General features: G+C 30.8%; 1 protein-coding gene across 6 annotated transcripts in view; it reads left to right on the top strand.

Annotated features, from left to right (window-relative positions):
• The window catches only part of pps (protein partner of snf), a 153,774-nt gene that overhangs the window by 41,356 nt on the left and 98,576 nt on the right, over positions 1 to 13,842 (top strand). For all 6 annotated transcript variants that reach the window (XM_043049286.3, XM_043049290.3, XM_043049287.3 and 3 more), the window contains one exon: positions 5,199 to 6,676. In XM_043049286.3, the coding sequence (XP_042905220.1) occupies positions 5,199 to 6,676 (1,478 nt within the window). The remainder of the gene's footprint in view (positions 1 to 5,198; positions 6,677 to 13,842) is intronic.

The raw sequence follows: 13,842 nt of genomic DNA, 5'->3' as shown, positions 1-13,842 counted from the left end.
CAGAAAATTCAAATTACATAGCTACCAATCCTTTCTCATTTTTACTTATTTGACCTATTTTCTCCCCTTTTACACGCAGCACATAAGATTTTCCGAATTTTTTACCCGCCCTCCAGATAGATCCGATTTTCGTAGTTCAAACAAGGCTGCTTCTGACAAGCCTTTTAGAGGTCCCAAGCCTGGAATCTGCTAATATCTCGATTCTTATTCACGTGATTTTAATATCAAACATAGCTTTTCATATTTGCGTGTTGCGATTCTTATTCACGCAATTTGAATATTGTACGTTGCGATTCTTATTTACGAGATTTAAAAATCCGATATTGTGATTCGTATTTACGTCTTTTTAAAAACCTATGTAGTGATTCTTATTCACGCAAGTTTAAAATTCAATGTGTTGATTTGCTCATGTGGTTTGTAATATCAAACATTGATTTTCGTATTTATACAAGATTTTAAAATAAGACATTGGGATTTGCATTCACGCATTCTTAAAGTTATGCATCATAATTCTTATTTATGAAATCTAAAAATTACGCATCATGATTCGTATTTAAGCTATCTAAAAATTATGAATCGTGATTTGTATTTACGCGTTTTAAAAATTCTATATCCCAGTTTGTATTTTCTCATTTTTAAAATCGTATATCTAGTTTCATATTCATGTGATTTCAAAATCCATAATTGTTATTCATATTCACGCAATTTTAAGATCAACTATCGCGATTCTTGTAAGAAGTAAATTTTTTTCTTAATTAGTTACTATAAAGGTGACTGTTTTTCTAATAATGATTATTAGTACATGTAAGTGTTACAACATCAGAGAAACTGGAAGGGAATATATTCAAAACTTACATTCTGTGCTTGCAAAGAAGAAAAAATAGGATTTGTCACAAGATGTTTGAAGATGGACTAACGACTAAATATAGCAAACATAAAAGATATAGCAAACAAAAGCAATCGCATAAAAAGGGATTTAATTAAAAAAAATAATTGGGGGAAAAAGAGTTAATTCATTATCAAAATTTTATTTATAATTGCTGTTATTTATGCTATAAAATGCAAAATTCTTATCAAATAAGAAACAATTATCTAAACAGTTGCTGATTGTCATGTAATTTTTCAAACTAAAATAGCAATTTTTGTATGTTAAGGAGTTACTATATATTTCTACTTCACTGTTATTGATATGTTTCAGAGGGCTGTAGTTAGATTAGACTATAATATGAACATAATGATTCGGTCTATTGTTAAAGTTTTTTTTTTCCAATATAATTTAAAAAGTAATATTACTGATATATTTGCTATAAATCACATAACAGTATTTATTAAAAGAAATGAAATATTAATATATATTCTCAGTAGTTTTCATTTGCTAAACCAGGTAGTTTTTCAAGTAGTAATTGTCTCTTATGTGAACTGAGGAAAAATATAATTTCCAGCTTTATTTTTTCAATTGGTAATTATTTTTCACTAAATGTTAAGTATCAATGTAATCGTTTTTATAATAATAGATTAGTACACAATTGTATGTCAACACATTATTTATTACCTTAAACTGTCTGGAATTTATTGTTAAAGGGTTGCGCTTGCGTAAAATTTACTATCGTGGAAATTCAGCTTTTTTGCGTTTTGGCTAATCTCATCCCTGAAAACAGCAATGAATCAACTTGTGATATCCATTCTTCGAATTCTAGCCCCGATAAAATTCTAGTGGAGGAGTATTGTAGTGTAGCTATCATTACAATTATTTACTTCCAATTCACTAGTACATAAGACTTGTTAACTCGATTCTATCTGGCTGTACATTTGGATAGATGACAGTTGGCATTGTTGGTAGCCTAGCCCCAAATTCAACATTTATTCTTTCTCAATAAGCACATTAAAAGAGTTGTTGAAAGATGAGCAGTAAACTTTGGGAAGAATCAATTTTGAATATTAATGAAGTGTTGTTGTTTCTCATCCCCATTGGTCCCTGAATCCATTCACCCTCTGGAAATCAAAAAACAAGACCGGGTCGCTCAGAAAATACTCCTTTTCAAAATCCACACAGCTGAGGTGGTGGGCCGGGCTGTCTGCACTGGAGAAACATTTGTTGCAGGTGGGATAGTCCTTTCGCTGCTGTTTATACCTCATGCACTTTCTGTGACCACTGATGAATCTAGTGAGCACGGTCTGATTGCCTCTATTACCTCTGAAGGTCAAAGCACGACCCGGCTTATCCCCAGAGTACCAGAAATGTAGTGGGGAAGTATTCCAGACTAGCTGGACACCTTTCTTTCTAATGGAGTGAATTTCCAAGGATGTGAGTGCCAAACTTTCCGGCAGAGGTTCATTTGTGCCAAGTTTTGCCAGCAAGTCAGCTATCTCATTCCCGTATAGAACAGCGTGGGACGGAATCCACTGCAAATAAATATCCCGCTTCACGGAAAGTTTACTGAAAAGTTGTAGGATTGCCGTTCCAGCCCTATTGCCCACTCTGGGCCATGCACTCAAATATTGGATAGAGGTTCTAATTATTATTTATGAAGTTGTATACTAATAATGTTTAAAAATAACATCAGCAAATAATATTTGTTTAACTTTAAATTATATTGATGTTTTCATTAAAAAATCTACTCAATTCTGTTCCTTGTTTTAGATTTTTTAATAAATCGGATTAATTTACTCTTAACACTTTTTGAATGGCTTGTTTTTTAATATTATTTTTATCTGATAATAAAACATTAATGAAAGTGAAAACTCAACTTATCTTCTCACTTTTATGTATTTGTTTTGTAAATATATTTTATACTAAACATTCATTATCGTTTTAAATTCATTCAAACTTTGATATCTGTCTCGTCTATTGCCTATTTTGTTTATTTACTTCTGAAATTATTTTTTTTGAATGAGGCTTGTTTTGATGTTTGTTTATTATAAAGACCTATTATCACGAAAAATATATTTTATGGACTTGCCGAACTCCCAACGATTCCGGATATAGGATTTTCTATTGTATTAGTCTCCTTCTAAATTTGTTTTCAGCAAATGTGTAGATACCATAATATGTTTTTATTAATTAGGTTTGTAGATTTAGACTTTTATCAAAATATAATAGACAACAGTTGAGATTATTCAATTGTAATAATTTTATTTAAAATACAGTAATTTTTGGTAGAAAAGCCACTTTGTCATACACGCTGCATCCACAGCATATCTAAAATTTTCAATTATCGCATAAGTTGCTTTGTCGCATACTTCGCACTTCCAATTTTAGCCACTATTAAGGAGAAAACAGGCATTTTAATCTCAAAAAAGAAAAACAAAATAAGTTTTGGTAGCATTGTATTGCACATGAAAGCGAACTTAAAAACTCTCTAACGTAAAATTCGTGAGCTCACATCTTAATAATTTAACTTTTAAATAAAAAAGTGTATTTACGGTGGCTTAGGAGTAGCGCTTCGCCCCTGTCGTACCACAGGTCTCTGGTTCGATCCTCGGGCCGGACAAGGTTGACTCAGCCTTTCATCCCTTCAGTGGGTCGATAAATGAGTACCAAGCATGCTTGGGAACTAAACACTGCTGGTTCCGCGTTCGGCTGACCACCTGACCAGAACATCTGCTCCTGCTCCCCAGAGCCCAAGGTCAAGAAAACTGAGATGGGCACAGTAGGCCTTGGCCCTCAAGGGCTGTCGCGCCGTTGAGTTTAGTTGGTTTTATTAGTTAAAAAAAGAGAAGTATATATCACTTTAAGAGCAAATTGATTTTGGTCCGCTATTTTAGAATTTTTTTGCAAACTTATAATTTAACTTTGCATCTTAATAATTTAACTTTTAAATAAAAAAGTGTATTAACGGGAAATTAAGTGTTTCACAACAGATTTCGAGGAAATTGGCTTAACAACTATTTTCTTTCTATTTCAAATGCTGTGAATGCTGAAATAATATTTCAATAAACTGATTAAGGAAAATTTATTTTTGAAAAAATTGCAGCAGGTAGCTTATCATATAAATATATAAAAATCTAAATTTTGAATTTTTTTGTCTCTTACATTGATTTTTCTATTTCTTGGCTGTATACTTGCTTCAGTCTTTAGAATTTATTCTTTTTTATTTAGTTTTGAGATTTGGAAGCTATGTTGGTTAAGTTTCCGAAACTAAAATTTATACTTCATAAAACATAGATTATTTTAAAAATTGAAATGGACAAAATTGAAAAAAATAAGCAAATATCTTTCATGTATATAGTATAATTTATCTATCAATGAAATTATATATTTGTCTTCATTAAAATAACAATATTCTTATTTGCTCTTTGCCCACTTAATCTAGATTTTAAGTACAAAGGCTAGGGTTTATTTTCGTTATTGAACAGTCGACCCAATTTTGAGTTCACAACTGCCAATGTTCAACTCCATAACCTTTTAATATTGAACCCAGTTCGAAAGTAAAGGGAATTCCTGGATCAAGTATGAGAAGTTTGTTTTCGTGGAAGATTTTTTTGATGAAAATTACCTGCATTTGTGTTACATGTAGAAGAAAACCACAAAACCTCCCACGGTTTGCCTGACAGCTAGTTGACTTTAACCCATGCTCCGTCTATCCCGGTGGATATTTTACATCAGCACTGTGGTTGGTGCAAGCCGGGTGTTGAATTCTTACCGACAAGCCATTACTAGCACTTGAACCCACTTCACCTCATTGGGTGGTGAGCGCTATATCCCCTGAGCCACCACAGCTGTAAAGGGAAGGATTGTGTAAAAAAAAATAGCTAAAATTTTTTGCATCATCTGAGGCTGTTAGCTTTTGTGAGATTTTGATTACTTTTCTATTTTTAAGTTAGGCAGATTTTGACCTGGCTCATGCTATTAACTTCAGTTATTTTTAGGGTATGAAACATTTTCATAGTTGAGTGCACTAACATGTTTAAAAAGGATTAAAAAAAATTGTATAGTGTACTGATTCTTGATTTTTTTTGCTCTTGTAGAAAATGTTTTATTCATAACATGTAATATTTATTTTTTGACCATTAAATATATAATCAATAGTTGCAGATATGGAGTAAATCTAAATTACTCTTAATTTTCAAAATATTTTCAGCTATTCATACTGAATAGTGAAAACTATTCAAACTCGTTTTGTATTGTTAAATTAAAATGTTTTATTTTGGTTTTTGATTTATGCAATATATTATATTTCAATTTTCTTTTTGAATAGTTATGAAGAAAAAAAGCAATCTGCTTCTGAAACTCTGTTGGCAAAAGATTCCTTGATTCAACCAGCAATTCCTTCTATCGAAATGCAGGTTGATTGCAATACGAACTCTTTGAGTGAAATTATGACAGTCAATATTTTGAAGGATAGTAAAAATGAAGAATCAATTGTGTGTGAGGATATATATCAGAATGAGAGTGATATTCCTCTTATTTCTGATGAAAGTAATTATGACTTTCAAAAAAAGTTAAGAATTATTCTAAAAGACTGCCAAACAGATAGCAGCCTTTCTGAACTTTATAATTTGAGACAAAAAAGTACTTTTTCTGCAGATTCAAACAAATTACCAAAGAAAACTCGTTCATCATGTGATTCTAATGATATAGTTACTCTGCAGCAACCATTAAAAAAAAGAAAAACAATGAAGCATAATAGTTTCGATGATTCTGAATGTACATTAAAAAATTTAAAATTACAAAGCACACCTAATAAAATCAAAGAAATGAAATCTGAAAATTTTGAAACAGAAAATTTGGGAATCAAAACAGAATTGTTAACTGAAAATGTTTTCAATGCTACTTTAAGGAGTGTTGAAACAAATGCAACAACTAAGAATGCAAATTCAAAATATCAAATGAAGTTGCAAGAATTAAAAATTAAACCAGCAAAGCTTCTTTCTATGCCTAAAAGTTGTAAATCAATTGAAAATTTTGATAATGCTCCAGATGAAAGAAAACAGGCATTTTTTATTGACTCTAAACCATCCACTCCGGGAAAAAAAGATTCTTTTGATTGTAAAGAGATAATTCCATTATCTCCTATTGTAACAAAATGCAATAAGAAAAAATTAATCAAACGAGAAATAACAAGATTTATTGTTAATAAAGATGAACCTCCTCTTTTTAGCCAACCTGATATGATGATAAAAATCGGTTCAGATGATTCATCAAAGAAAGATATTAAAGATAGTGATATGAGCAATGAGCTCGAGGAAGCTTTTCAGTTAAAAGATATTTCTGTTTCTTTATGCAAAGCTGAGGATACTATCAATAATGTTTTAAGTTTCTCTGATAATTCCACAGGTAATATGGAAACTATAGATAACAATTTAAAAGTGGAAGCTTCTGAAGAATCTAAAATTTTAAAAGAAACATCCCTTAATGAATGCAATGATTTTAAGCAAGAGAATTCATATTTAATGAAACATGAGGAGTGTATGAGTAAAATGGATACATTAGATTTCTCTACTGACATTCATCTACCCAAGAATAATGATTCTGTAGAGATTAGTCAAGTTATGGTAAATGAAAAGAAACAAAATGACTCTGAAAATCTCGAAACTAAATTTCAAGGCAATCCACCAGTTCCTGATGCTGAAATTAAACCAGGGCGTAAATCTAGTCGCCTTATAAAGAAAAAAGAATTTTTTGAGTTTGTTTCAGAGCCTCCTATTACACCTGCAGCAAAGAAAAAAGTTAATGGTATAGTATTATGTAGATTGTTTAGTATTAGTAGTTACTTTATTTTATATATTATAGCCAAAGTTCAAATTTGGCAAAAAATTTGTTCGAAATAGTAGTTATTGGATTGTTTAGAAAGTAATCTCGTTTTTTTGGAGGGGGGAATGAATTTTTTGAGTTTGTTTCAGAGTCTCCTATTACACCTGCAGCAAAGAAAAAAATTAATGGTATAGTATTAAGAAAATTGTTTAGTATTAGTAGTTACTTTATTTTATATATTATAGCCAAAGTTCAAATTTGGCAAAAAATTTGTTCGAAATAGTACCGTAATTTATGGAAGAAACGCCGCACCTACCGTAAACGCCGCACTTGTGATAATGAGACTTAAAAGAAAAAAAATCATGATAAACGCCACACATGTTGTAAACGCCGCACCCATAATAACGATTTAGCGGCAAAAGTGAATATATAAAATTAATTCCTTATAAATACTACTAATGTTTAAAATTTAAAATATAAATTAAAATTTATAAATGTATAATTATAATAAAATCAAAAATGTAATTTGCTATTGAATATTTTGGACAAACTGCTCAGAACAACATGTTACAATCGGCTGTTGGTGCCTTCGTTAGGTAAAAAATTTAAATAACTATATTTATATTACTTTAATATAAATGATTTTTTTATATTACAGTATAGGACCCAAAATTCGGCACTTACGGGACCGACGAAATTTCGGAATTTGCAGAATTTCGGATCTCTTCCGGAAATTCCAATATGGCGCCCGTATATTACGATAATTCAATTACGCTGTTAATTTCAGAAAAACCAATAAATTTAGCTAAGTTTCAATTGTAGATAATGATGGAGTGAATTTAAAAACGTCCCATCTTTAGAAATTTCATTAATTAATATAATAATCAATAAGATATAATCAAGAAGAAATAATCCGAAGGATAAATAATTCAAGATGAAATAATCCGAAAAAGAAATAATCGTTTCTTCTTCAGAGCGAGATCATTGTTCTCGTTTTTTCTTTTACATAACATTTTGTTTTAACAAAAGACGCTTATCTCGGAAAATAAAAAGCTAACAAGGAACTACAAAAAAGAAGCAAACAACTAATAACGATAAAAAAAAACAAGTTAACAAAAAAGTAACAGTTAATAAGCAATAAAAAGATAAATAAAGCGAATTAAAGAAAAAAAGCAGCAAAAGGGATAGAATTCATTTTGTACACCAAGTGAGAAGGAAGTTTCAATGTCAAAAGGGTGTGGCTAATTTATGGTCAAACAGAAGAGGGAAATGGGGGAGGGGAACAAAAACAGTAAAGCACTTGTCAAGATTGATTCATCAGTTTCTCCCAACTTGCATTTCTTTATTTTGTTCATTGGAAATGCAGATGTTTTTACTTTTCAATTATGTTTTGTTTGATACAGATTTATTATTTTTTCTCTTCATGTTTTTATTTTTAAAAGATAAAATATAGTTACTTACTTCAAGAGAAAAAAATTCCAAATAAGAAGAAAATATGACTGATTTTTTTTTCTCTTATCAAAAAAATTTCTTTAAAAAAAAAAATTTGTCAAATTAAGTGCCGAATTACTACATATTTATATTTTATAAATATTTTTTTTAATTTTATTTATTTATTTTTTGGAAATTACCTCTTTTATTTAAATAAGAAGATATCAGTTTATAAATCGCGTCCATAACAACGATGCATCGGAAAAAATTAAATATACTAAATTAATGCTTTACAAATATTACTAAAATTAAAATGTAAATTAAAGTATAACAAAGTGAGAAAAAATGAGAAAGAGCTATCAACCACGCGGTTTGGCGGGAACTAGATCGAGATCTACCCACTTTCTTTAAGGGGTGGTTGGTTATCGGTAGTGGCGCCATCTTTTGTCATAATTCGCAACTATTTTGATTTTAAAAAAAAATTTTCTTTGAAAAATGTAACATTTATTTTTAAAATATCGTAAACGCCGCAACCGGCATAAACGCCGCAATTAAAACTTTTAAACTCGTAAACGCCGCGGCGTTTCTTCCATAAATTACGGTAGTTATTGGATTGTTTAGAAAGTAATCTCGTTTTTTTGGAGGGGGGGAATGAAAGAAAATTTTCGTTTAAAAAATAAATATTTTATTAAATTATATATTGGCCATTCTGGTCCAACACCTTTTGCTATCTATCTGGTAGTAGCATGATTCCACACTCATAAAATTTTTGGTCTTTGCTGGCAAAAAACTGATCCAGGTGATTTTTGACTTCTTCATTTGAAGTAAAGGTTTTACAGCCCAAAAAGTTTTGCAGTGACCAGAACAAATAATAATCTGAAGGTTTCAGATCTGGAGAATATGTTGGATGTGGCAGTGTATCCCATTCAAGCTGTAAAAGCTTGACCAAACTTGTATGAGGTCTCGCATTATCTTAGTGGAACAGCATACCTTTTCTGTTGGTTAATTCTAGCCTTTTCTGTCAATTAATTCTGTCCTATTCTGTTGAAGTGCATCATTCAGTTTGTCCAGGTGACGACAGTAGATTTCCGAATTAATTGTTGTGTTATCCGGTAAAAGCTAAAAAAAAATATATAATCCTTTTAAGTCCCACCAAATGGTTTATCTTTTCTGCCCGATGATCTCTTGCATTTGACATTGTAATAGACAACCCATTTTTTGTCCCCCCCATTTTTTGCCCCTGTAATGATGCGCTTAAAAAATGGATCATTTTCGTGACATTTGAGAAGCGAATCACAGACGTTAACGCGAGGACACGAGTTTCTCTCCGTAGGAATATGGGGAACCGATATATCGAGCTTTGAGGTTAAACCCAGGCCTTTCAAGTGGTCATAAACAGTTGAATTCGATACATTTTACCTCTCACCAATATCACGTGATGTTATTCGCCGATTTGCGTCAACTAATGCCTTTATCATGTCTTTCTCAGCTTCAACCAACCTTCCAGAATGTAGTGCATCTTTGACATTAAAATTGCCAGATCGGAATTTTGCAAACCAGTTCTGGCACTGGCATACTGTCAATACATCTTCTCCATACACATCGGTTATTTTCTTTCTGGCATGAACAGCATTTTTACCTTTTCTATTGTAAAAAAGTAAAATATGACGAAAATGCTGCTTATTGCTCTCCATATTTAAAAGGGCACCAACCAAAAACTACTGCATAGAATTAATTGAACTTTTTCACACACAAGCCTTGCTATATCAGCTCTCAAAACATGTAATGATAATGCGGCTTAAGTCTGAAGTTCGGTTAAAAAAAATACAATTTAATCCTCTGTCGGAAAAACGAAATTACTTTCCGAACAACCTAATAGTTATTCCAATAATCGTTTTCTAAATTACTGATTAATTGTCTTTTCACACTTTGTGTGAGAATAGACAAAACCAAACAGTCTTTTGAATTTGGCATATCCTTTTCTAAATCTTGTACTCCAGAAAAATTTAAATGCATTTTATTTTTGTTAAAAAAAATTATGTTCAATAATGAGTAAACTGAAGAAAAAAAACATTATTTATTTTGTAGAGTTAATTTTTTGTGAAATATGTACAGAATTTAGATTATCAATTTTTACCTCTAAGTGATATAATTTATTTCCTAGTTTAGCTCTAATCAACATAAAATCATTCTGCTCTAGTGTTAGACATTTACTTTTTTTTTAAGCAAGAATTGTACGAGTAGAAATTACCATGTTTTTACTGTTTATTATAATTTAATACAATGCAACCTCGAAAATCCGGACTGCTGGGGGGTTTGGAAGGTCCGGATTTCCGAAATTTCCGGATTTTAGATACCTTACTTAAATTGATAGAATTATCGAACTTTCGAAGTTGCCAGGCCGATTTCGCAATTAAACGATTAGACCATCGACGTCAATTTTAACATAAATATACTCTTTAAATAATAAATAAAAGGCATTAAAAATCAAACTTTCGTCATTTTTCCCCTTAATCGATCGTTTAGATAACTAATATTAGCAATTAAAACTAAAAATATAGGCTTAAAACGCGAGCTGAATTTCAACTTATCGCTGAAACAGATGCTTCTAGACTAGACTGTACCAGCTGATACTAATCCTTTTTTTGTTGGGGGATGAAAGAACTTGGCCCCGCCTCCTAAGCTTCAAGGTTAAGAAAGAACCTGTTTTCTTTCTTCACAAGGAGGAAAAACAAAGTGGTAGAAGAATTCCTCCTCCTGAGGGGATTCCTCTTTATATACTTTGTTAATAATTATAAGTTTGCTGATAAGATTGACTGGAATTTCCTTATCAGCTATGAGCTTTCATTCACTCCCCACCCCAACCTCTTCATCTACTGCTTCATTGTTGGAGGAGGGGATTCCCCTTTATATTCTTTGTTATCTATACAGATCTGATAAGAATGACTGGAATTTCCTTATCAGCTATGAGCTTTCATTCACTCCCCACCCCTACCTCTTCATCTACTGCTTTATTGTTGGAGAAGAGTTGTGGTTTTGCACTCTTGCATGAAAATTTTTATTTTAAGTGATTTTTTTAAACTTTTTCTTTTGAAAATTTTTTTCTGACGAACTGGACGTATGAGTCCAGATTTTAGAGATTTCCGGATTTCAGAAGTCCGGATTTTCGAGGTCGTACTGTAGTATTATGTTACATGTGAAATAAATAGCTAGTTATGAGAGAAGTACTTTAATTACTATGATCCACTCTTTACTCTGATTTATAAAATAAATTTATAAAATAAAAAATATAAAAAAAACTTCATTGATCAGTTTTATGTTCTAATACAAATAACTTTAAATGCAGCATAGTTAAGCAGATTTTATATGGTTGCTGAAAGGAAATAGATTATTCTAAAAATAACCTAAACAAGTATGTAGATGGTTTCTATTCATATTTCACTTCATTTTATTAAGAAAAAGTGATTAACAGATGGAAATAGAGGAAATCAAATGTAAAGAAAAGAAAAGCAGTGGAATCAGACGTAAAAATAATTAATAATTAATTAACAATAAAAATGATTTTTATTTCAAAATCAATATAGACTATACGAATAATACTTAGAATCTTGCTTTAAGCAGAAAAAAAATAATTTTATTATAACAGTAATTTTAATTAACTTAGTGGCACACTATAATTAATTAGGACTTAAGTCTTAAAATATCAAAAGTGCATCTTGGGAATTTTTTGTAAATCAAACTGTAAAATGTTTCCTCACATTCATACAAGATAACATGTTTTGATACAGTTTACTTTAATTATTATTTATTCCATTTTCTCTTATTAGTGTGAATTTTTTAAAAAAGAAAAACTATTAGAGATTTACTTACCTTAGTTAAAAATTTCAAATGATGTAGCCCTTCTTTTAATAGCCTATAGATTATTGAAAACTGATATATATATTAAGAAGTTGAAATTAATTCTTTCTAAATCTTCAGTTTTTACTTTGAAATTGACATCTTATTAACTTAAATATATTAAGTTTAAAATTTTGGTCATCTGGTTGACCTTACCATGAAATTGTAGCAGTGTTAAAAAATACTAGTAGCATAACTTCGATCCTCGGGCCGGGCAAGGCTGACTCAGCCTTTCATCCCTTCAGTGGGTCAATAAATGAGTACCAAGCATGTCTGGGAACTAAACACTGGGGGTTCCGCATTCGGCTGACCACCTGACTGGAACATCTGTTCCTGGACCCCAGAGCCCAAGGTCAAGAAAACTGAGATGGACACAGTAGGCCTTGGCCCTCAAGGGCTGTCGCGCCGCTGGGTTTAGTTTAGTAGCATAACTAAGGTTCATACTAGCATTTTTTGACAATTTATTGCAATGCTTTTTGTTAGGTAGAAAATTAAATCATGACAGTGGAACTAATTGCAATCAAACTCAGGGCTAGCGCTAACCTTTCATCATTTCCCCAAATTTGATAAAATCGTAAATTTGGCAAAGCAAATTTTGTCTTGGTGAACCGTTTTTTCTACTGAAAAGGAAATATATATTTCTCTTGTTCTTGAAAATTACGTCAAAAGAATTTTTTCTGAGCAAATCCTGTATTTTTTTATTTGATTACCGTAATTTCCGTTAGCTACATTTCATAACCAACAAGAATTGTACTAAATCTAGATAATGTAAGCAGCAGGAGAGATTATGTAAGCAGGAAACAAACCGTAAACCGTAAAACACTTTCATTGCCATATCACGCCATAGCAAGATACAAAATTCTACAGTTTGTAACAATAAACTAGATTGAATGGCTGTAAGAGGCATATTATCATCCAACTATTTTTCTAGTAAATATTGTTTTTAGTTAAAATTTCAAAATTGAAATGCTGAAATAAAAAAAATTTGCCTTTGGTTTTATCTTTATAGATTACCACTCTTTAATGATAGATAAAGTATAATCTCCTACACTCTGCTGACAATGTCCCCCACCCAAGTTTCAATGAAAAATCTCTGCACACATTATAAACATTAATAAAATGGAGTAAAGTAAAATTAAATGATTTAAATAATTTATCTTATACTCTGGGTCTTTTTTCTGAATGATTACAATTGCAGCAATAAAAATAGGTGAAACGGTAAAAATTATTTTATTAATTATAAATTAGCTTAAAGAAAGAAGCGTTTTATTTAAGATGAAATCTATTTATTTAAAAGATAGTTGGAATCTAAAAAAAACATTGAATGTTGCTTCAAGTTTATCCTTATATTAATGCTTTACTTTACCTCAAAGATGATAAAATATCTATGTTTTTCAACCTCTCTTCCATTCATTGCTTATTTACTCTCTCTAACTCTAAAATGACTCTTTGTGCGTTTCGATTACTTCTGAATCGAGTCAGTGTTTTGAAATATTCTAAATTACGAAAAGAGGACTGTAACAATAAACTTAATATTTAATTTGTATGAAAGAATTACATGGACCAGCAAGGGTCGATCAATCAATGTTTTTGCATGGAAAGTAGGTACTTCATGCACTTACAATAGCTTTCTTCTTTCTTCAAAACAAAACAATTTTATTGAGAGATGTGGCGATGGTTCATCGCTGCAGTTACAAACATCTACTACTACTACTATTTTCCCTCTGGCGTCACTTAACACTCTTGATTTAATTTTCTATTTTATAAAATAATTCTATTTATAGTATATTTGTATTTTTATTTTAAGTTTTCTATGGGGA

This window comes from Parasteatoda tepidariorum, chromosome 11 (assembly GCF_982258835.1).
Source record: "Parasteatoda tepidariorum strain Cologne lab strain chromosome 11, Ptep-v5.0, whole genome shotgun sequence".
NCBI lineage: Eukaryota > Metazoa > Arthropoda > Arachnida > Araneae > Theridiidae > Parasteatoda > Parasteatoda tepidariorum.
Note: the sequence above shows the minus strand (reverse complement) of the source record. Positions and strands in the feature narration are given on the sequence as shown.